Here is a 24,600-nt window from a genome sequence, read left to right on the forward strand (position 1 = left end):
ATGTCTGTCTTTCGGAGTCTGGTTTGCTCTCTTAGCTTCGTAGTCTCCGTGAGTTTTCATCCTCCTCCAACAGATGTGATTTCACTCTTCTTTATGAGTGACTGTAACACATTGCTTTATCCATGCGTCCTTCGACAGACACGGGGGGTGGGGGGGCTCCCATAGCTTGACTTTTGCGAATAGGGCTGCCATAAACACCGAAGTGAAGAGTCTCTGGGGTCTGCTGATCAGATTTCTTTGGGCCTATTTTCAGGAATGGTATGGCTGCTTTCGTTGTTTTGTTTTTGTTGTTGTTTTTTGTTTCTTGTTTTCTTTTCCTTCGTACTGATTTCCACAATGTGTGGACTAATTCCCAATTTACACTCCTCCCAATGTTGTTTTATAAGAGTTCTCTTATCTCTACATTTTCCCCCAAATTTTTGTGTTGTTGTTATTTTTTCTTAACGGTAGCCATTCTGATTTGGGGGAGAGAGAATCTGGGTGTTGTTTTAATTTGCGTTTCCCTAATGGCTAAGGATGTTAAACACTTTTTCATGTGTTCATTGTGTGTTTGTACCTTATCTTTTGAGAATTATCTGTTCATCTCATTGCCCTGTTTATTAATTGGACTACTGGATTTCTTGGTAGATAGTCACTTTAAGTTTTTAACATTGTGTACATTGTCGAGTCAGTTTATAGATGTGCACTATTCTGTACTGTGCGCTGAGAGTTCCACAGCTTATTCAGCTCACTATGCAGCCAAGGGTGGCCCTGAACTTCTGATCTTCCTGCCTCTGCGTCTTAGCACCAGGATGCCCATCCAGCCTGGGTTATGTCAGCCTGGGCATGGAAGCCAGGGCTTTGTCTATGCTGGGCAGACACTCTTCCAACTGAGCTACATCCTAGCCCTTGTGGGCTTTTCAATTGGGTTTTAAAAAAATCCTTTTTCTCATGGAAGTTGTAAAGTTCTTCATGAATTCTGAATGCCCTGTCTCCCCACCTACTTGCCTTTGTCCTACTCCTCAGAAGCCTTGAAAGCTGATTTTTGTATCATTAGCACCATAAGACTCCTATTTTCTTCTTAAACCTTCAGCCTCATGACCATTGTGCTTCCTGCTGGGTCCTTTCTCTGTCTCACTCAATGAGCTTATGCCTCATTGAGTGCCTTAATAGGAACAGTGTTATCAGTCTCCTCTCTGAAGCTTGCTTTCCTTCCGGATGTCACTGCCACTGCCACTTCTAGCAGAGCAAGAACATCACATATTTGGGCCAGGGTTTAATGGTAGGACATTTTCAGAGCATGTTTAAGGTTCAGGCTTCTATGCCTTAGACAGCAAGGAGTGAACAAACAAACAAATGAACACATATTCCAGCTCTCTGATATGTCCTCAGCTATTGTTAGATCCTGATAGAACTATAATAGGTGGCTACGGAGTACTTCACTAGGGTGTGTCATCCTGCCCCTGGGCTGTGGTCTGTAAAGCCCACCTTCCTCAGGTCCTAACAGCTTCCAGCAGCTTCTGCAACATCTTCTCACACACAGAGAAGCTCACTCTGATCTGAGTTACTCCATCATTGCTGGTACTAGCAGTCATCTTTCCACTTAGCACATTTCATTAAATTTATATGGAAATGAGAGAACACAGTCAAATTGACAAAGCATTTCACAATTGACAGGGAAATTGGCTTGCTCATGCATTGCTAGGGAGGGGACAAATTGGTACCGTCTTTCTAGAGGGTATTAATTTATATCAAAATCCTTAACAATTCATTTGTCCTTTGGCCCAGCAATTTTGCTACTAGGAATTTATCCTAAGGAAATAACGGTGAATACATATAAAGATTTATTTGGAAAGATTTCCATCTCATGACCCAAACTGGAATCAAAACACTAAATATGCATCAGTGTGGGACGTGATAAATTCTGGCGCATCAGTGCAATGAGATATAATGGAATTTAATGCTGCCACAGAGGCAGGTGAATATGTACACACATTAGTGGCCTGTCGTTCTGTAAAGAGCTCAAAGCAACACATACGGAGGGAACCCCATTTTAAAAGGTACATCCAGATCTATAAGACTGGAATAACACACATGGAAATGTTTCTTAATAATGAATATAGTTACATTTTTCCTTTTGTAAAAGTGCATTTTCTCCTATAAGATATAATTTGTTTAAGAATTTATTATGCTTTACTTTTTAAAACTTACAGTTGTCAGACCCTCTTGAGAATATGTTCTGATGAACATTTTATTTTATACTGATGCCCTGAGCTGTGTTTTTATACTCTTTATAGTATAGTACTCTGTGAGTACTTTATAGATTTCATTAGATTTTTATGTTATTGAAAATACTTTGTAGAACAAAAGACTCCATGCAAACACATTTAAAATCTCTGTTTTTTAAAAAAATTCAAACAAAGGTTCTGTCTGTTTCTGTATTGTGTGACAAAACATGTTTAGTAAAGAATTTTTTCTTTAAAAAAATTAAAATTACATTTATTTGTGTGTGTGTGTGTGCATGCGTGTTTGTGTGTGGGCAGAGCTTGCGTGTTTGGATGTCAGAGGACAACTCTGAGGAGCTCTATTTTCATACTCTTTTAGCATGTGGGTCCAAGGAATTAAACTCAGCTTGCCAGCGTTGACATCAGCGTCTCTACCCACTGAGCCATCCCACTGACATTAAGAGTCCGTTAGGAAAGTACTTAGAGTTTGTGATAAGATTCCTTTCCTAAAAAAGAAACCTAGTATCCCTTTTGAAACCAGTGGTCAGAATTGTATGCAGTTGCTTTAAAAACTAAGATTAGATATCTCTCGGACACTCACATCCACGGTTGCTTTTTCCCTTGAAGGAATTCTGACGCAGCAATCACTATGATTCCTTGGGCATGGAGGCTTCTTCCTAGAAATGCCGCTCGTTCCGTATCTACATCATCAGCCAATCAGCGAGCCGAAGATCCCCACCGGCAGCTGGAGGCCTATGGATACTTCCTCCCCATCCAGACCCGGTGGCAGGACAATGACCAGAATAGCCACGTGAACAACGCTGTGTACTACAGCTACTTCGACACTGTAATCAGCCACTACCTGATCAGGTAGGCATGAATCTCACGCTGCCCTTGCTGTGTGTCCTTGTTTGGGACTCAGAGCAGAGCGGTTCTCTGCTACCTAGCTCATTTGTGGGGCAGCCTGGATATTGGGCTCTTCAAAGGAGAACAGAAGGTCGGACATTTGGGCGAGAATGTATGGCTCTGCCTTTCCCAGGGTCTCAGGTGTTCACATATCTTGGTCCTTTACACTAACTTGTCAGCAAATGTGTTTATTTGAAGCTCAAATAAACACCTACATAACAAACCACATGATGTTCAGATGTGGGGCAACTTGAGCAGATATTAACATCAACCCTCAAGGCCTTTTTGTGAGAAAAGCAGCTGCCTTCCCCACGGAGGATACTTGGAAGGGAAAAGGAGAGATGGAAAGTTGCTTATTATATCCTCTGGATGCCTTGATGACTTGATTGTCTGATCAGCATGCTTGCAAGAGTGGTTAGTATGTTTTTGGTTAATTTAATTGTCTATCGGAGAGACTGTGTCCTATAGAGAAAGCGGCATGAAGCCTATCTTCGTCTTGCAGTGAGCTCAACTGTTTTGATAAAATTGTTAAACCTTATTGAGCCTTCTATGCAAACAACTCACATTTATTGAGAACGTTCTCTGATGCATCTTATTCAGTTTCTCATTTACCTCAACTGTTAGAGCATAGCAAAAATGCCGGCATAGCAAAAAATAGAGCCTCCTGGCGGAGTGTCCTTTGGAGGTACAGTGGAACACAGAGCCAGCATTTCTCTGTCTCAAATCTCTCTTTGGCTCACAGAACTACTTTCATAGGCAGACCGGAAGTTCTGATGAACTGTTCTTTCCTAAGAGCAGCCTGCAGCTGTGGGCTGATGGAACCTGTATATGGACACCCACAGCTTCCTCCCTTCTTAACTGAGGTAACGTTGAGATGCACAGTTTATTTAAGCTCCTAGGATTTCCTAGTGGGTTTGAACTCAAGCCACATAAGTTGATAGCCTTTTTTTTTAAATGGGGGGTAAAATTTACACAACAGCAAACTCAGTATTTCAACCACTCAAAGATTTTCAGTTTTAAATAATGTATATATGTATGTATGCCAGCAAGGGCATGTAAGTGCAGTGCCAGTGGGGGCCAGTAGAGGGCACCAGTTTCCCTGGAGCTGGAAAACCAGTCTGCTGTGAGGGCTGGGAATCCAACTCAGGACTTCTGCAAAAGCATTGTGTTCTCTGAGCTACCGTGCCATCTCTCCAGGTCTCATTTCAATCATTTTAGATTATAAACAGTTTCTTGAGTTTTAATATACAATGTATGTATACCCAGCACTACTATCACATTTCAGAATATTCCCATCATTCTCCCAAAGAAACCCTCTACCTATTCGCCGTCTATCTTCCGGCAATCATTACCTGCTTCCCGTCTGTCTGGATTTTTCTCCTCTGGACTTTGCATATAAGTGGCATTGCATGAGTGATTTTGGCATGGCATTTGGCTGGTTCATCTGCGACAGCTTCTCCCGGTACTTTATTCCTGAGTACTATGACTTGTCACTTGAACCGCATTTTCTCTATCCGCTCATTCATCAGGTGGCAGATATTTAGAGTGTTCCTATGTGGGGGATATTATGAACAATGCTGCTATGAACATTTCATGTCATTTGTGTGTGTGTGTGTGTGCAGGCATTTCTCAGTGCTTTTGAGCACATACTTAAAGTGGAACGCCTAGGTGGTGTGGTGGCTCTGTGTAACTGTGTTTTCCAGACTGTGTTTGCTTTTCTGTGAGCAGGGTATGAGGTTCCAGTCTGTCCATCTTAGCACTGACTGTTGTTATGACCAGTTTTTAAAAATTGCAGTCATTATATTGTATGTGGACTGGAATTGGTCATATTTCCATTCAGACCCTGGTTTCCTGGTGATTAATGATATCAGGTGTCTTCTTCCCATTGAGCTGGGACCTTCCTTGGGAAAATGTTCGTTCAAATCTTTTGCTTCCTTTAGTTGTGTTTGTTGTTGAGTTATTACAGTATGTTTTATATCCTGGATATATACATATACATGTGTATATTCTTCATGTTCTGGATATATACATATATGTGTATATTCTTCATATATATGTGTATATATGTACACACACGATCTGTAATCTTTTCTTCCACCTTGAGTTTTCTTTTAGGTTTTTTTTTTCTTTTGATTCAGAAGTTTTCATTTGAATGACTTGGAGAGAAATTTGAGACTAGCAAATGCTGAGCTGGATACTTTCCATCCTGCCTCCTTCCTCACTGGCCGAGGAGCTTAATCTGTCTACTACTGTACGGCTCCTATTCAGAGTGCAGATTTCCATGTTAGGACATTCGAGTTTTTCTTCCCTTTGTAAGAGAGAATACAGAACAACTTTCACTTAGAATCTCTCTCCTCCCTGCTTCCTCTCTCCCTTCTCCTGCCCCCTAACCCCCCATGTGTGTGTGTGTGTGTGTGTGTGTGTGTGTGTGCATGCGTACAAACACAGCACACGCACACACACACACACACACACACACACACTCACGGAAGCCAGAGATCGATCCTGTTGGGTGTCTTTCTCAATCTCTCTTCACCTTATTCTTTGAAATGGGTCTGTCACTGAACCTAGAGCTCATCAATTTCTGTAGACCATTTGATCAGCTGCCCCCAGGGATCCCTCTGTCTCTGCTTCTCCAGTGCTGGCCTTGCAGGAGTGTGCCACCATGCTGGGCTTGGGTCCTTGGGCTTACTGGGCAAGTAATTGACTGAGCCATCGTCCTACCCTGACAAACTGTCTCTTTTCTAGTATAAATTGTGCATATTATACTTTAAAAAATCCAGAGCAAATGGCAAAGATATTGCGGTAATTTCCTACTGTTTCTCAAATAGAGGATTTTGACAGTTATTTTCCAACTTGCTCAAGGCCACACATTCTTTTTTAGGAAGAGTCAGCCGTGGGCGCTCTTTGGGTTGACACTTGACCACCTCAGTGTAATTTCGACTTAACAGTGTTTAGCTTTTGTGGCTTTTGAGTGTCTCCCATTTGCAGAGGGGCACCTGGAAGGATCTTGTGTAGTTAATGGAGGTTGAGTTCTTTTCTGGTGGAGATTGTGTCTGTGTGGTATTATAACAGGCACTCAAGTAGTTCTGGGGGGGTATTAAAATCGGCAGCTTGTAAGGGAGAATTTCTGTCAGAATAATGTTTTATTTCAGGTAAAACCTTAAGTGTTCTTACACATTGACTTTCCAGTGGTGACAAGACCCTGACTATTGGTACCAGGCAAGGTGCCAAGCCTGAGAGCAGTGCAACCTTGTTGCTCCGCATTCCAAAGTCCGTGATCACTGCACATGCGTGGGCCACTCAAAGATGGTAGGCGCTGCGCATGAGTGCGACACCCATGGGTTTACCAGCAACATCATTGCCTGAAATATTCCTTCAGTGAGGGGCTTTACTCCAATAGAAGGGGTCATGAGGTTGTGAAGGGTATGGCTGGAAGAGGGAAAGATGGCAGCACAAGCCACAGTTTGCCCGAGTTCCCATGGCTTTGACACATGGAAGGGGTTAAGTCTTTCTTGAACAGTTTATCGCTCATCAATTGTAATTAAATATGTTTATATTAAATTATGTTTTGTAATTAATGTAAAATCCTTTAGCCTATGCCGTTATTAGAACCAGATGCTGAAGTACCAACAATATTTCAACATGACTGTACTGCCTCGCCAGCTGTCTGACTGTAATTACTTTAATCTCAGCTTGTTATCTAATTATCACCTTTGTAAAGGGAAGAGTACTCTCTAATGCTTCCTGATTGTTTCAGATGATGATGAAGAGCGGGGAACAGCTGTCAGAGATCGGGCCCTCCTTATCACAGCGGAGGAACTTACCCCGAAGTGTATTCAGGGCCAAACTGTGGAGGAAGGCTGCCAGGCGAGAACGGGGGACTGGCCAGTGAGGGGAGACAGGTGGCATGCTGGACGAACTGCCTGCCTCCTCTGCTCCTCCCGCAATGCCTGGGGGACAGGGTTCTCAGTCCTTAGGGACTCAGGACTTTGCTGACAGTGAGCAGTCTTGCTGCCCTGAGGATCGCATGGGTTAAGCGTGGGAAGCCCTCAGTGTGGCATTTGACAATATACACATGCTAGGTCAATGTGGACTCTTCACAAAAAAAAAAAAAAAAAAAAAAACAGCTGCTTGTGAGTTTGGGCTGGGGAGACGGCTCAGCAGGTAAGGTGGATAACAAGGGGCTGAGTTCCTGAAAAGCCTTGCAAGGCTGTTAGCATTTGTAACTCAGCCTGGATGGCAGAGACAGAAGGATCCCTGGGGGCTTCCCAGTCAGATAGTCTAACTATCTGTGAGCTCCAGGTTCAGTAGAGACCCTGTCTCTAAAGATAAGATTGAGAGTGATGGGAAAGACACTTGAGGTTGACCTCTGTCCTCCACACATGCGCGCGCGCACACACACACCATGCGCGTTCGCGCGCGCACACACACACACACACACACACACAGATGGATTTGGGTTTTCTCCAATTCTACTTCATCCTTTCACCGCTAAGCCTGAAACAATTTAAATGGAGCACATGATGCTAGCAACTTGACATTGTCAATTTGTTTTCCAAATCACGTTTAAGTCTTATCCGTTAGCCTATGCTGTCATTAGAATGGGGCTGAAATATTGTTTGCTGCATTCTGCATTGGTCACTCCTACACAGGCCATCAAGCCAGCTAAGAGGGTAATTGAGCATGGGCAGAGAAGCCATGGAGCCCCTGAGGTTTTGGGGTCTGCTCTAGCATTCTCATATTAGCCCTTGGTGAAGCAACCAGCTAGTTCCTAAGTGATCACTGCAGCAGGTTCCCCTTGGGTGTCTCCTAAGCCTCTGGTGCTTGTTTGAACTTCACCTCTGGGGACTACACTGTGTCAGAGGGGAGTTGCTACCAGTGTTCTTTACCACATGAACAGCAGGATGCTAGGTATGAAGATACAGGGAGTGTGACAGGCAGGGGTGGGGGTAGGGGTGGGCATAAGTATAATGGACCAAGCTAATAAGGAGGCTAGGCTCTCGTTGCTGAGATGATGCTAGACTACTAGCCAGGTGTGAGCTCAGATAAAACCTTAGTCTTTTAAGGTCAGGAATAGGAGCCCTTTTTAAAAGTGGGCAGACATCTTGTCTTGGGAGAGAGGGAGGGAACTAGGTAAGAGGAAGGAAAGAAGGGAGAATAAAGGATAAGAAAAGAGGAAAACAGCGAGGAGCCCAGAACAGGCCTCTGCATGGAGCTGAGTGTGGCGAGCCTGGGTGAGAGCTGGCTACTTAGAGGTGCCTTATCTTTGATTCAGACACACCTTGGGCAATAACTGTGTGACTGACCTCAGCCTTGGGACTTTCAGTTCAGCTTAAATATAATGCCCCATGGAAATGCAGAGGTCATCAGGGCAGATGCTAGGGCAGTGTGCACAAAGTCTGACACTACGGACGGTTCAGAGGAGTTAACAATTCCCGAAGCCTCTGTTCTAGTAGCTATGGATGTGACATATGGAACGTGCCTTTAAGATCCAGGCAGAAAACACAATCTTCTCAATGTGGAGGTCTGGTGACGTGGGTGTTGGAAGGAACCAAAGCGCAACAGGGAGATGATGTACAAGAGATCAGCATCTAGAGTGTTCTTGCATCTAGGGCTGGAGGCTGGCACAGAGTGACCAGGAGTGTGGAGAATGGCAGCCCAGATGCTACTGAGATACAGATCACCCAGGCAGGGCAGGGCAAAGATGCTAAAGGTTCAGTCTGGGTAGGATGAAGAAAACTGTTCCGAGCTGCTGCAAGGCTTGTGGTGGAAGGGTGGCTGACAGAGCTCAAAGAAGGACGGGTCCGCTAGGAAGGAAAAGTCTTTTCTTCCCTTCCTCCTTCCCTCTAAACCCCCAGGAATGCCTCTCATGAGACCAAATCAGAATCCAGCTAGGAAGGGAGTCGTGTGGTTCTGAGATTCACAGAGTAAACACGGAGCATGGAGAAATGGGGCCGAGGCTGGGATCAGGCAGGAGGACCACAGGCCGGTGGCACGTGATGGCCTTGTATCCTGCAGCTTCCTTCTCAGCACAACCCAGTGGCATCTCTGGGGAGTGCTCTTTAATCACAAGGAGGAGCGAGTGTCTCTTCCCTGGCTGAGCTACTGCATCCGCTCCATTCTCCAAGCTGCCCTCATCATCACCACACTGTATGGCTTTGTTTTAGACCCCTCCTTACTTTCTCCAATCTGGCATCTTGGAAGGAGGGTAAGTAGGCAACCTGTTATTGATTTCACTCGAGTCTGTTTGCTTTGCATTTTTCCTAGCATGGTGCATGGATTAATTATGTCTACATTTTATTTTACTTGGTAGCAGGATGTAAACAACTGAAAGAAAATCTGCTTTATTTTGCCCACAGAGAGCAGCACTGCTTAACTGCTAGACAGCATGGCTGGTATCAGGCATGCCATCTGTCCCCTGCTCTTTTGTTAGTTTTGTGGTTCATGGTCCATGTTCTTTCTCTGCCTCAGTTTCCTCATTTGGTTAAAAGAGTCAACAAGAGTGAGACCTTCTCTGGTGTTAACCAAGGTCTGTGGTGATGAACCAGAGTCTGACCACATCCTAACTCAAGAGAATTGAGTGGCTTACCATTGTGTGACAACCTGACTGATGTGTGTGTGTGTAAGCTTAGGGATGCTCAAGCGAGAATATCATCTTTCTGAGACTTTCACCAGGGAGACTGGAGGATAAACATAAAGTTTAACTGTGATCATGTTTGAAGATGCTTTGCTGCAAATGCAGGGGCAGTGAGTGATCAGAGTGGAGACTTTAAATAACTGCCATCATTTTGACCGTGATTTGTCCCCCAAAGGTTTATCTGTTTGGCTTGAAGCTGATGATGTCATAATGCCATGCATGACCTTGACTCTCCAGAACTGTGAGCTAAATTAAACTATTTTCCTTGAAAAGTTATCCAGCCTGGAGTATTTCATTATAGTAATAAAAATGGGTTAACTAACACATTCCCACTGGATTATATTCCCCACTTCTTGGACTAGTCTTTAGAGAGTATCAGAAGGGGGCAGTTCCCCAGCACTGAATCCTGCAGCTTTGATATCTTCAAAAGCCATAGTCATAGTATCCTATGCAGAAAACAAGAAAGCCACTCTAGAGAGGCCAGCATGCCCCATGATAGGAACCAGAATGCTGTACTCAGTGTGAAAGCAAAGGGCTATTGCTGGCCTGAGGACTACCAAGCTTAGCTAACCTAGCTGCCTGACTATGATTAAATTACTAGATTTTCATACCAGAGAACCATAAAACAAGCTTTGGGGAAAAATCAGGGTCCTAACAGTGGCAGCTCACCTAAGAGCAAGTAAATTTGAGAGTAGCAGAAGTGGGGAACAACTGAAGAAGACAGGAGTGGCCTTGGGATCCTCGAATGCCCACCATTGATGAGGATGGCTTTGGTAGCAGGAGTTTCCATAGTTCCCAAGAAGAAAACAAACGTGATGAACTAAGTCCCTTCACTGGAAGAGAAATGCCATGTTCTACTAATTCTCTTTGTTATACTGTTTTTGATTCTTGGACAAGAGAAAGAGCACACAGCTGTGTGGTGGTTAATTTTTCATTGTCAACTTGGCACAACATGGAATCACCTGGGAAGAGATTCTTAGCTGAAGAATTTTCTAGATCAGGTTGGTCTATGGGCATCGCTGCCTGAGATCAGATGGATTGTCAATGGATGTGGGAAGAAAATACCGCCAATTATGAGTGGTGCAATTCCCTATGCAAGGAGTCTTGGACAGTATGAGAAAGGAGAAAGCAAGCAAGTGAGCACGCATGGATTCTCTTCTCTCTGCTTTGCTTGGGTGTGGTGTGACTAGCTGTTTCAAGTTCCTTTCACTGTGGCTCCCTTGCAGTGATAGACTATCACCTGGAATTGTAAATTGAAACAAACCCTTTCTCCTCTATGCCGCTTTTTGTCAGGATATTTTATTACAACAGAAACAAACGAGGGCAAACACGGACCTGACAGAAATGTCTACTCTTGCCTCATGTGTTTTTCCACTTCCTTCATCTTCCCTTCCTTGCTTGCAACAGGAAGTGGCGGATAGTTCCACCAAAGCCACACCGTTTCTTAAACTGTTCCTACTACTGCGGTATTCTTGCTCCTGGCCTGCAGTGGTGTAGCTCATCTCAACCTTGTGTGACCTCCCAGTTGCCACCCCTTGAAGAGGACTTCATTCAATTTCTGCCTTTGCACAGGACCCTAGATTTTCTCTATCAGGGACACTCTTGTCCTTCAAACAAAAACTAAACATCTCAGACCCGATTCCAACAGGTAAGTTTGAGCATGCCCAGCCAGCTTTCTCTTATCACTCTCTATGCCTTTCCCTTAATCTGTATACTTACATTTTTTTTTCTGGTTTAAGTCAGGGTTTCAGTTACTTCACATGAATTCTTAAGTGGAATTCTTATGAGTCCTGGTCATTTTTCCTGCAGTGGTAGCATCCTGATCTGAGCCTCTTCTAAGTTAGAACTGCAGTGTTTTAGCCCTGAAAACAGCCTCCACCCCCAGTAGGGAGAAGACTAGATCCCTTGGTAGGAGGTTTGCTATGGATAGAGGGTGAAGACCTATCCATCCTGTGTAGATCACAGGTGTGAGGGTCAACCTGACATGAATGAGCTGATCTAGGGTACGAGGAAGAAATGGGAAGTCTCCTGGGGAGGGGGTGTCCCTAAGCAGCCTGGAGAATCCCTCACTTGGCCAAGACTGCCTTGTGAAGCATCCCCTTCTTTTCTCCTCTGAACTTTGAGCCTCCATCCCTCAAAGAGGATTTGTGCCTCAGGAGTATGGGGGCATAAGAATCTCCAAGCAGTGGTCTGGAAATCCTTCCCATCAGGCTGGGAGAGAGATGCCCAGGCCTGGGGGCAAAGAAGTTTCTCTACCTCTAGAGCTATGTGCTGATGACAGCTCAGGCCAAGCAGAGCAGGCTGGGTGCCACTCAATGGTAGGGTAACAGGAAAGACAGACCACAAGTGCAGGCCTGGAATTTAAGTGCTGCCAAGGTGGGGACATGGGGATTACTGAGATTGATGGCTAGGAAGCAAGGAGCTACGGGTTCAGTGAGAGATCCTGTCTAAGCTGGAGAGAGTGGAGAACAACACTTAATACCAACCTCTGATCATCATATGTAGGTACAGACGCATACGTGAATACATACACACATACCCATATAACCATATGTGCTAAGTAACCTGTCCCCTCGAAAGGGTTTGTTGTATCTTTTTTGAGAAAAGATACACTCATTCCAAATTGATCTTAGGATTACATACAAAATATAATAATTTAAATACATGTTTTTGTTAGAAATAGAAAGCCAAGAAAGTAGACAATAAGGAAGCAAGACTCAATGGTGTTTCTATGATGGATGATGGCGTCGATCTCTGAGCTTTCAAACAATGAAGACAACAAAAGGGAACCAGAGGAGCCTTGCGATTCTCATCTAGTGAAAGAAAACCTATCACATCTTCGCCAAAGAAACAAAAGTCTCCCCTTTGTCTTAGACGCTAATAGAAACAAGAGAAATGTACATCAGAATTTTGAGTAATATGGCCAGAATGTAAGGAGGCTGGAAGCAAACTTTCCATCTGGTACCTGACCACTGCCTGGTGCGTGTGAGCACCTGATGAGAGACGGGTGGAAGATGTTTTCCCCAGCAAGATCCCATAGAGCCAAGACTCTGCCTCGGGTGGCTGACAATCGGGTGGGCCACTGGGGGGACCTTTGAGGGCGGGGAAGCAGACTTATTTTCCCTGTGCTGGTCAAAATTCTAGCCTAGTTCCCCTCTAGTCCTTCTAGTTTCTTCCAGGACTGTTTATTGTCTTTGCACTCCAGACTAGCGAGAACATTCTTTATGCGCCCCTCCCCCCTGCAGCCCCCACTGTGGGAGCAAATGGGAGCCAAGCTATTTTCCCACCTCAGCCAAGGTGGGGTGTCCTTGGGATCTTGCAGACAGGATGGCATGTGCCAAGGTCCTATCTTTATGTCTCCTGCTATGCAGTGTCTCCGAACCCCCCTACAGAAACACACCTCCTCATCGGTGCATTTGTGTCTCAGGGACTGAGTTAACATGTAAGCACCAGCCAATGTGAGGGTCTCAGTTAAAATATTATGGTCTGCCTCGCTAGGCCCAGGGAAATCTCATTATATATAAAATAAACCCATTGGCGGGTGCGATCTAACCCACAGACTGTGGAATCTACGGACAGAGTATGCCTGGGAAGTCGGGCTGTCAGATTAATACATTGTGCGAAAATTGGGGCCGGAGGTCACCAGACTCCTGATACACAAATCTCCCTCTAAGAATCTCATTTTAGTCAGACTATCAGTTAGATTAGAGAGACCCTAATTATCCCACTGAAATTAAATTACTTTATGTTAGGGCGATATAATGAACAGCCATAAAAGGGATACACACAACCAATCATCTTATTATTCACAGCAAGACCAGAGCATACACTAAAAGGACCTTGCTGATTATTGCTAGATAGTCCCTGTCACACACACAAAAAGGGCAAGCTCAAGAGAAGGGTGGAATTCAGTGCTAGCTCAGCCTTGGGCAGCTCTTGGGTCTTTTCCCCATGTTTCCAGGACAGGTGTTAGACTCCTGCTGTGCTCTTGAGCTGACCCGCTAAGAGATTCTTCCCAGGGGCTCCCCTGCCAGTGGCTAAGAGGACACAAGGGGATGCCTTACCTACTGCTTTCTGTAGCCATCTCCCCCAGGGTGTCCTGGCTTACAGCAGGAGCTTAACAATGTAAGTCAAGTGAAATGGCTGTGTGGTCAGGGTGTTTGTCCTCCACACAAGTGCTAACCTCTATATGTTTGTCTTTGTTAGAGACTACAGCACTAGGTGCTGTAATTAATTATCCTCAGAGCTCAATGACTTAACACAATGGAAGTTTATTACTTGTTCAAATCCTGGGCTGGCCTAGGTCAGTGGGTGTTGGGGAGAGCACCCTACTCCATGAAGTCACTCAACAGGCCCCTAGGACCTCTGCCTCCCAAGCTCAGCCCTCTCAGGTCGGGCTTCTCAGTAGCAGGGCTTTCAGTGATTTGTCTCTGGCTGATTCTTCACATGCAAGGGCAGCTATCTGTGCCCTGCAGGATATTTGACTCCCTTGGTTTCTAATAGTAGAAGCCAATGGCACATCTTCCCTTCTGAGATACCCAAAGATGTCTGTAGACACTGACAGCAGTCCCCAGGAAAGGGGGACAGAAATGGCCCTGATGGAGAGCCATCACCCTAAGTCCATGGGGTCTCCTCCACTCGTTAGGGAGGTAGGAGAGTTGACAAGGAGGATTTGACACCTACATTCCTACCCACCCTTTGCTCTGCAGAAATCACATGGCCTCCTCTATGTGCAAAGGTATCTGGGGAATTGTGTCCCCAAAGGGAAAGTGAATCTGTGTGCTGATCAAGTAGCAGGTTTCACACAAGGACAGCCAAGGGTGCACAGGAACTCTAGATCTGATTCTTCACCTGATAGGACTATGAACTGCTAGCTGCTACTTTGGGTGGCTACCTGGTCCTGGATTTTCATCTTCCTGTCTCCTTTTACTGTTGCATCTAAGACACATGTGTCTTACCTTCCGTTGCCTGTCATGTAGCTGAGGATCCTAATGCACGGGGGCTGGAGAGATGGCTCAAGGGTTAAGGTTGCACACTGTTATCACAGATGACCCAAGTTCATTTTCCAGTATTCGTGTTGAGAAGCTCACAACTTTCTGTAAGTCAAACTCCAGGGGAATCTGACACCTTCTTCTGCCATCCACTGCCATCCACATTCATGTGCACATACCACACACAGACACACAAACATACAAACACTCTAAAAGATCAAATGAACCTTAAATGAAGACCAACCAGCCAACCAACCAACCAGCCAGCCAATCAACCAACCAACCAACCAACCAACCAACCAACCAACCAACCAACCAACGCAAACAGTCCCTGCTGATGTGGTCCAAGGATGCGAGTCTCACAGGAGTGTAATTAAGGATGTGTAGTGTGTTTAAAGTTGTGATCAAAGTAAGAGGTGGACTCGTGAGCTCCTCTGGCCTGATGGTTGGGAAGCAAGGGGCTGAGGCTCCCATGGACCATACTTGAGCAGTATAGAAGATCTTGCACAGAGAGAACATTGATAACAGTTTAAAGTTTCATATCATGACCTTGGGATGATATGGACTGATTAACGAATGTCAACTAGTTTAACAAAACGATCACAATGATCTTTAAATGAATGAATTGTCACAAAAGGTGAGGCCTTTTCCTTGACTGTTCCCATCATCAATACACAGTCACTAACATCCAAGTGAGTGGAGATTAAATTGTATGACTTTTTTTTTTAAGCCCATACTTAAACTTCTGGCATAGGCAGAGTGTATGTAAGTAGAAAAGAAGATGGGGTGGGTGCTGACAACCCCAGTACTGGGACTGGTACCTTAACTTTGAATATTGTGCGTGTTGTTATCTACCTTGATGAGTCATTTGGCAGAGAGGTCATAGGGTATGCTGCCTGACTTCCTGATGTACTCCACCTGTGGCATCACTCCTTAAAATTTAAACTGTTGCTGTGCAATAGAGTAGCTGAGGAGAAGGTTTAGGGTAAGAGATTGGTGACCTGAATGCCCAATGTGATTGCACCAGTAACTCTGCAATTCTGGGTTGTGGGGAAGACACTGTTTTCAACACTGTGCCTAAAACAAAACAAAACAAAACAAAAAAACCAAAACAAGCAAACAACAACAACAACAAACGTCTTTGGCACACAATTTCAATATGGCTTCCTTGAAGCAACTAGAGAGCCACTACCCCGCCATATATTTTCCATGGCATGCTATTTACATATAAGGCAAACTTCTCTTTGCTCCCCTGTGAAGCCTTGCAGGGAGTGGCTCAGAGTCTGGCTTCTGGGATTTTAAAGTTTCCTCTGTCTGGAACCTGCTCCTGATCCACACCATACCCCTGGCCCTTCCGGGTTTTGTCCATGTCGTGCTCTTAGTTTCTAGCGAGTTGCTTTCTCTGTTCTTCATCTCTCAGTTCTTAGATCAAAGATGGCTTCCATATGTACCAATCATGCCTAAATCCTATCTGCAACTCCTGGGACCTCATGAGTGAGTGAGTATAGGACGTTATTTCCACATTCTTTGTGAATGTGAAACCAAGTTCCATGATTGGACTGTAAGCAAATTGAGAGCATGACTGATAGTCATACATGTTATGTAGTGCCTGGCTCATAGTAGGTGCTAACACGTTGCTTCGGGCAACCATGAATGAGTTTTTGTTGTCTGGAAATGGTAGCCAATCAGGCTCTCCACTGATGCATCACAGATCTGCCAATGGGTTGGAAGTGTGGTTCCCACCGCGGCTGAGAAAGGCCTGAGAGCTCCCAGGTGTTCAGTGAGAACGATGTGCCATGCAGCTCATCTCTACCCGCTGGCTTTTGTCATTTCTACTGCAAATCTTGCTAAGATCTGGAACTCTGGAGTTTTTAATTAAAATATGTGTACTTGGGTGTTGTAGAACTTCCTGGGGTGCTCGCGGGAAGGGAGGGGGACTGTGAACCAATAGCTACTTCTGCTCACCTACAGCGCCCACTACTGGCCAAAGAAACAAATGCATCCGAATCGAGTTTGGGAAGGAGATAACCTGGGTATGGGAGCAAGGGCGACGCAAAGGCAGCCGAATCCCCTAAAAGCCCACCCAAGCCTAGGTGGTGACTCTCGAAAGCTGCTCCCTACAGATCTCAGCACAACTGCAGGTCGTGCTCCTGGGGGAAAGTCTCTGCCGTGTCTATTGCAAACTGCTTATAGAATCTTTCAGAGCGGCTTTAACATCTCCTACTTTCTGAGCCTTGTGAATTACTTCAGTAGCTTCCTAAGTCTTAAGAGTCTCCCTCCTCCCTTCACGAGGGAGTATGCCCTCTTGCAGGAAATCAGTGTGCACTTGATCATCCCAGGGAGTGGTGGTAGGACAAAGCAGAATGCAGGTAAATATCCCAGGTTGGAACAAGATACTCCTCGTGGAGCAGTGACTGTGGTGTCTCTGTGCTGAGATGTGTAAATCAGGTGGCTGAGCCCCAGGAATGCGTTAGCCTCTTAGGATTCACGACGTGTGCTGCTTTTCAGCTCTCAGCAGAGTGAGGTATGAAGTCATTTCCAAAGCAGCGTCTATGAAATTCCATTACACGGGGCTTTTCAATTTGAGGGGAAAGACCTTTGCTGAAACTAATTTGCAGCTGCTTTAATCACGGAGCTCAGATGGTGGTAGGCTGTCCTCATTGCTGTGACTGAAAGGGTTCACACTGCTCCTGCCCCCACCTCCTCCTGGGTTCCTTCTGTATTTCTTGGGCATCTCCTAATTTTTGCAACAGTTTTTTTTTTTTTAAGATGAAAAGTAATTAGTTTCACCCCTCCCAGCGAATACGATGTCTTGTGCCCAGAAACTCTTTGAGGACACCGCTGTAAATCAAAGCAAATAGGGGGCATCCCAGGAGAAGATTATCCTGGGGTATCTCTGCCAGCCGCTCCTGTCTCTCAGGACTCTCCTGGATTTGTTTGTTCTCTTTACCCACTGATGTCACTGGGATTTTTCTGGACCCAAAGAAGGACAACTCGGAATCCCAGAAAGTAAGGAATGCTTTGTTGGAAATCAAGGAAGTAAATTTAATCTTCTCCTGTTTTCTAAATTTAACACCTTGGCAATTTTTTAAAAATTGTGTGTGTGTGTGCCTGCGTGTGCATGCATTGTGCACGCAAGCAGAAAAAAGAAGCAAGCCAGCAAGCTGAGAGACAGTGTGTGTGTGTGTCAGTGAGCATGTTCCACCATGGCTCCTCTTCAGTCCGACTTAAGCTCCTGCCCTGACTCCCGTCCGTGTTGGACTGTAAGATGAAATAAACGCTTTCTCCCCCAAATTTGTTTTGGTCATGGTGTTTATCACAGCAACAGAAAGAAAGCTATGACACAACTGAACCCCAGCACTGGGGAGGCAGAGACAGGAGAATCCTAAGGGGCTCACTGGCTAGCTAGCCTGGCCAAAATGGTGAGCTTCAGGATCTATGAAAAGCCCGTGTGTCAAAAACTAAGGTGGAGAGTTAGAGTTATAGAAAACTAAAGCCAATATCTGTCACACACACACACACACACACACACACACACACACACACACACACACTCACTTGTAAACTTGCCAATCTACTGGAGGTAATTTTTAACTGACATTTCCTCTTTCCAGTTGACTCTGGTTTGTTTCAGGTTGACAAAAAAGGAACCAGCACTAGGTGCATGCCACCACGCCGGCTTTTATATGGGTATTTAGAACCAGAGTTCAGGCCCTCTCATGCTTGTGTAACAAAGCACTTCACCTGCTGAGCCTTCCCTCTGCCCCTGACAACTTCCTGAAGCTTTTCAGGGCATCTCATTGATGAGATAAGGGTGATTAACACCTGCACTGAAGATCACCTGGGTTAGAAAACGACCAGGCAAAGCAGTGTGAGAAAGCGTCGCAGCCCCAGTTAAAGGTCTGGGGTTGTCTGGGGGGCTGGTGGTATTAATTCGCCCGACGGTACTTATCGAAAAGCAGTTGTCTCAGTCAAAATACAGCTGCTTGAAATCCTTTTGGGGGCAAGACCCGTGGCCCCTGAGATTGCAGGTGAAGAAAGACTTGGGAAGAACTGGATACCCACTAAGCCATGCTGGGTCTTCTGTAGTTAGCACAGTCTTACACAACTTTTGGTTTCCTTGGAGAGAAGAAAGATGCTGAGATATGGTGACAATTAGGCTTATAGTTGGGAGGTTCTGGGCAGGGTTTTTGGGGTCAGGTGATTGTGAATAAGTTTTTAACGTGGTGCTCTAGCACTGTGTTCAGCACAGCTGTCATAAGATAGGCACACAGTGAAGGGTCATGCAACAGGCCCTGGGGGAGAACTTTGTGTACTTAGCAATTGCTTTCTTCTTCTTCTTCTTCTTCTTCTTCTTCTTCTTCTTCTTCTTCTTCTTCTTCTTCTTCTTCTTCTTCTTCTTCTTCTTCTCCTCCTCCTCCTCCTCCTCCTCCTCCTCTTCCTCCTCTTCCTCCTTCTTCTCCTCCCCCTCCCCCCTCCCCCTCCCCCACCTCCTCCTCCTCCTCCTCCTCCTCCTCCTCCTCCTTCTGCCTATCAGCAAGTGAACATATGTCTCCTTACTGTCAGTGCCCTTCTCTACTAACTTACACATCACAGAAACTTAACATTGCTGATCACTTGTTTTTCTAGCCTCCTACACATCAAGGATACAGATGTGAGACCTAGTCTTCACCAATACAAGTGCCCTGCAGTATGAAATAACTGCTGATATATGAGATAGGACCTGTGTCCTCCTGGGTGCATCTGGTAGGTCAGTGGCAGCTGCAACCCACTGCTGATGGAGATCCTGGTTCCACTTTATCTGAGTATAGTGACTTTGGCTGCCATGGTTGGTTGAGGTGGCTGTGATGTGACTCTCAGTTACTTCTCCTTTCACCGTACCTGTGTCAGAAAGTCATGAGAAAGGGGCCAAGAAGACTACTCTCTTTAATTAATAAGCAATTACATATACATACACACATACATATATGTGTGTGGGTCCTTGAAGGTCAGAAGAGGGCAACAGATCATCTGGTACTGGAGTTTCAGATGGTTTCAAGGGACATATAGGTGGTGGGAATTGAACCTGAGTTCTCTGGAAGAGCAGCCAGTGCTCTTGACTGTTGACCCATCTCTCTAGCCCTCAAGTACCTTCTTAATGAGCATTTTTCAGTATCTGCATCTACACACAAACATGAGGAGGAAAGTGAGGGTAAAGAGGAACGATGCCCCATAGGCTTGGAATAAAGCAGACTCAGTTTAAACCCCAGCTTCCATGATTGTTAGCTATCTAGCCTTTGGGAAGTGAATAAAAAATATGTTTAGAGCCTCCATTTCTTCTAAAAATGGAGGCATGCATGGTATAGGAGCAACAAGGGCTCTTGGGAAGATTTAATTAGAGAAAGCATGAAAGTTACAGATCTTGGCAAGTAGTAGGTGCTTAATAAATTGCAGCTACTGCCATTACTCAGCTTAATAATTAGCAGCTTAATCTTCATTATGATCACCACTATCATCATCTACCTCCCTCCAAGAAACTTTATTTATTGGATTAAAATGCTCAATCAATTCCAAAAGTACTTTTGCATATCAAAATATGTCTCTACTTGAAGCCAGCATGTCTTCCTTTCCAGGCCTGGCCAGGCAGCTTGGAGTCTAAAGGGGAAGTTGTGGGTGATGCTTTTCAATGGAAAGCCACCTGTCTATCCTTTTGTATTCTCCTCAGAGAAATCTGTTGTCCCGGGAAAGAGTTTCCTCATATGGCAGTTTGGCTGCCTAAATGAAGCCAGGTTTCTTTGTGTCTGACTGGACACTGGTTCCAGGGATCCGCACAGAGGTGGAACAGCTTGTCTCTCACAGGGGTTGGTAGAGTGTCCTGCTGGTGGGCCCGTCACCTTGAGGAGCTGGGAGATCGACACCGTCTGTTTCTGAGCATCTCTGTGAATGTGTGATCACGTGTGCACACCTGTGCAGTCAAAGTCTTTCCCCAGGACCTGACTGGAATCTCATCCCTTGCTCTGAGATGCTGCACAGCTCTGTCACAGATGCAGAGAGAATCTCCCCCTGCCTGGGCTGTCTTGAGACCTTTCAGTTCTCTCAGAAGTAAGTAGCACCTGGGTAAGAATTCCAGAGACTCTGTAAGTAACTCATACCTGTGAGGTATGGGCAGCCCTGGCCAAGGAGGCTGACGGGCATGGGGAGTGTGCACTCAGACTGCTCGGTCAGACATTGTCAGCTGTCAATCTCAGCTCTACCCCATAGAGGCTGTGTCACTTTGGACAAGTCTCTCAGAGTCCCAGATTCTCTCTGTCCCATGAACACTGGTGTGTAGCCGTTGGCAGTGAGTCACTGATGAGTGTGTGTTGTGTGCCATGAATGAGCATGGCCTATGCTGTTTCACTTTGATGTTGTACTGGGCTAAACCAGCAGGGAGCTCTGCAATTCCCTTTAGCCTTTCTTCTCTGGGCCTCAGTTTTCTCATTTGGAAATTGGGCTTTAACACTGCATGAGATCAATGTGAAAGCCAAGTGATGAAATGCAGAAACTTCTTCAAATGTGGTAGGAAGTTAACTGATGGAGGCAGTACGTCTCGGAGGCGGCAGTTACTTCAGGAAAATTAAAGATACTTTTCCATTTAGATGCTTAGTAAATCTAGATAGATCAAAGAATGGAGGCCTTTTGTAGGTCAAGGTTCTCAGAGAAAATGAACGAGTAAGATAGGTAAACAGATGGATAGATTGATTTATGGAATGGATGCATGTAATTATGGAGCTGACAAATAGATTATAAATGATAGAGGATAGGTAGGTAGGTAGGTAGGTAGATAGATAGATAGATAGATAGATAGATAGATAGATAATAGATGGAACCGGTTTATGTAACTACAGAGATGATAGGCAAGCAGACAGACAGAAATAGAAAATAGAAGTGGTTTGTGTCATAATTATGGAGGTGATAGATAGTTAAAAGCATGTAGATAAATAATAGACAGAAGCAGTTTATGAAATTACAGATGTTGAGAATTCCCAAGGTATTCATTGATTGGGAAAAATAGGGGATGCTAGGGGTGTGACTCCATGTGCTTGCAAAAAACATAAAAGCTGGGTTATAAGTGGTATGCCTCAGGACTTCTGCTATAAGGAGTGATATGCATATTCCTTCTGGGAGTGTGAAGGTCTAAGGGTCCAGATTTCTGGTGTTCAAGGGCAGGAGGATACAGGTGTCTCAACTCTAGAAGAGAGAGAATTCCCCATATTTTTGTCCATATGAACTCTCAATGGATGCATGGTACCTGCCTTCACTGAATAAGGACAGTCTTATAAATTCAACTCATTGAGGCTAAGGCCAGTTGGTTTTTTGTTGTTGTTGTTGTTGTTGTTGTTGTTGTTGTTTTGTTTTGTTTTGTTTTCTGGGAACATCCTTACAGACATCCAAAAATAATGCTAAGCTAGCTCTCCAGGTATCCCTTTGTCCATTCAAGTTAACTGAAGAGACAAAGCATCGCATAGGTCTCCTCGCTTGGATATTTACCAAGATACTTTTCTCCACTTGTGCTAGTTAGACAAATAAGACCTGATGGAGTCACGAGCCTGGGGTTTGACCTAGACATCAGGTAGACTGATTCCTGTCATGATGCATTCTGGGTTGTGTAGCCCAGCTGTGGTAGATGTGGAATAAACCATTCCCAGGGTTGTGCTGGGCTAGAATGAGGTTGCCTAGCAACAGTGAGCATTTGTTGAGCTAAATGACTGAAGAAACTTTTCATGCCCGCAAGTTCTAGAACTGGCCAGCAGGACCCCAACAACTAGCCAAAAATCTCCAAGAAGTTCAGTGATTCCCATAAACTCAACACAAGTTGAACAGATGACTAAACATTTCCTCCCCCGCCCCCACCCCTTTTTTTTGGAGAACAGTTTTTGTATGTGACATTTTGTCTCAAAGTCTTGTCCATCCATCAATCCTTGTCCACCCTTCTGTTGCCTTCCCAAGTCAGTGGTGCCCCTTCCCAGCCCACCTGGCACCAGATGTTCTGTCAGCCACCACGGTGTGTCCCGTGTCCTCCGAGTGGCAGAATGCAAAATCTCAGGCGACGTTCACCTGGAAGCGCTTAGCCCTCAACAGCTGTAGCCCCTTGATTACCCTGCCTGCCTCGGCAGCTCCAGGCCGCCACCGTATCAATTGCTTGTCAATTCGGTTTAGCAATGACTTTGACTGACTGGGATGAGGGGAGAGGAAGTGGGGTGTAGGCGAATGGTTAAAATTAATTGCTACATAGGAAAAAATTGAAAGATAATTATTCCTGCTTTCCTGTCAGTGCTCGAGGGTAGATGACCTCATTAACTTGCAGCTTGTACACAATTCAATTACTAGGAGATGGGAAATACATTTTTAATTACCTCAGTGGCCTGTGTACCATTCATCTCCATTTGCATGGCTTTTAATTTTTTTTTAAACTGTTATGCTTTGAAGAAGAAGCATAATCTCAGAAAGGTTGCCATAAAGGCCAGCTTCTTGCCCTCATTCGTCCTGCTTAAGTTAGGACAGTAAATGTATGCCATTAACCCTTCTATGCCAGGTGAGTTGCAAGGCGGCTTCCAAGCTGATAATGTATCTTTAATTAGCTTGTGGTATTGGAGATTCCCAATTCCGTGTGAGAGGGAATTAAGGAGGATAAAATTGTATATTTGGTTTCCAATCACTGAAAGGAGAAATTAGAAGCTATGGAAATCAGGATGGCGGGCTGCTAGCAATTCCCATATGGATCCCGAGGGAGAACTTGTCTGAGCTTATTTTGATGTTCGTTGTTTCTCTGATTGAGTTAAATGATAGGCTTGGTTATTTTTATTGTATTCTTTATTTTTGTTTGTTTGCTTGCTTTAATTCTGGGCTAAATTTGGGGAAGTGCCTCTGCTGTAAATAGTCTTGCAGTTTTCATAACATTTGGTTTCAAAGTTTTGTCCATCCATCAATCCTTATCTGCCCATCTGCTGGCTTCCCAAGTCAGCAGTGCCCACATTTCCTGCATGTGTGTGTGTGTGCATGTGTATGTGTGTGGGAGCGCGTGCGCACGCTCGTGCGCGTGCATTGCCTCTTACTGTTCTTATCATGAGTTGTGTTCTGGAATGTAACTGGCACCCTTCTGTGCTTTGGACCACTCACCCCAAAGTGCCCACAGCCTGGATTCCCAGTCTCTGAAATGTGGAGGTGGAAAACCCTCTAGACAAAGCTGTCTGTATGGAACCTGCTCCCAATGCACACAGCCACTCAGGACAGATTGCTTTCCCCTCTATACCTGCAAGACTTGAAGAGTCAGGTGTGTATAGTTGTAATGCATCTTTGACCTCCACATCTGGGGCTGAGAGGAGGAATTTTATTTGCAAAGGAAGTTCATTTGTGTGGCCTTGGAGTAGGTGTGGCTTTGTCAGAGGAGGTTCAACTGTGTGTATAACTTTCAGCTCCTTTTCCAGCCCCATGTCTGCCTGCCTGCTGCTATGCTCCCTGCCATGATGATAATGGAATCACTCTCTGAAACTATATGCTAGCCCCAATTAAATGTTTGCCTTTGCAAGAGATGACATGGTCAATAAATAAAACCCAAACTAAGACAACAACCATACATCTACTACTGGATTTCAACACTGGGCAGGGAAATATTTACATGAACTTCTTGGTGTTTCTTTAAGTACATACATACATAATACACACACACACACACACACACACACACACACACACACACACACTTATTGCAGAGTGTCCAGGATCTGAACCCAGACCCTCAGGCTTGTGCAGTAAGCTCTTTACTCACTGAGCCACATTCCAAACCTAAACTTGGCTGAATTTGGCTCTGTGCATTCCTATTTCTTCCTTTTAAATGTGG

At 44.9% G+C, this 24,600-nt stretch overlaps 1 protein-coding gene across 2 annotated transcripts in view; it reads left to right on the plus strand.

Annotated features, from left to right (window-relative positions):
* Them7 (thioesterase superfamily member 7) overlaps window positions 1-24,600 on the plus strand; it is a 155,519-nt gene that overhangs the window by 70,553 nt on the left and 60,366 nt on the right. For both annotated transcript variants that reach the window (NM_028747.2, NM_001159638.1), the window contains one exon: window positions 2,832-3,074. In NM_028747.2, the coding sequence (NP_083023.1) occupies window positions 2,832-3,074 (243 nt within the window). The remainder of the gene's footprint in view (window positions 1-2,831; window positions 3,075-24,600) is intronic.

Source organism: Mus musculus, chromosome 2 (genome assembly GCF_000001635.26).
Source record: "Mus musculus strain C57BL/6J chromosome 2, GRCm38.p6 C57BL/6J".
Lineage (NCBI taxonomy): Eukaryota > Metazoa > Chordata > Mammalia > Rodentia > Muridae > Mus > Mus musculus.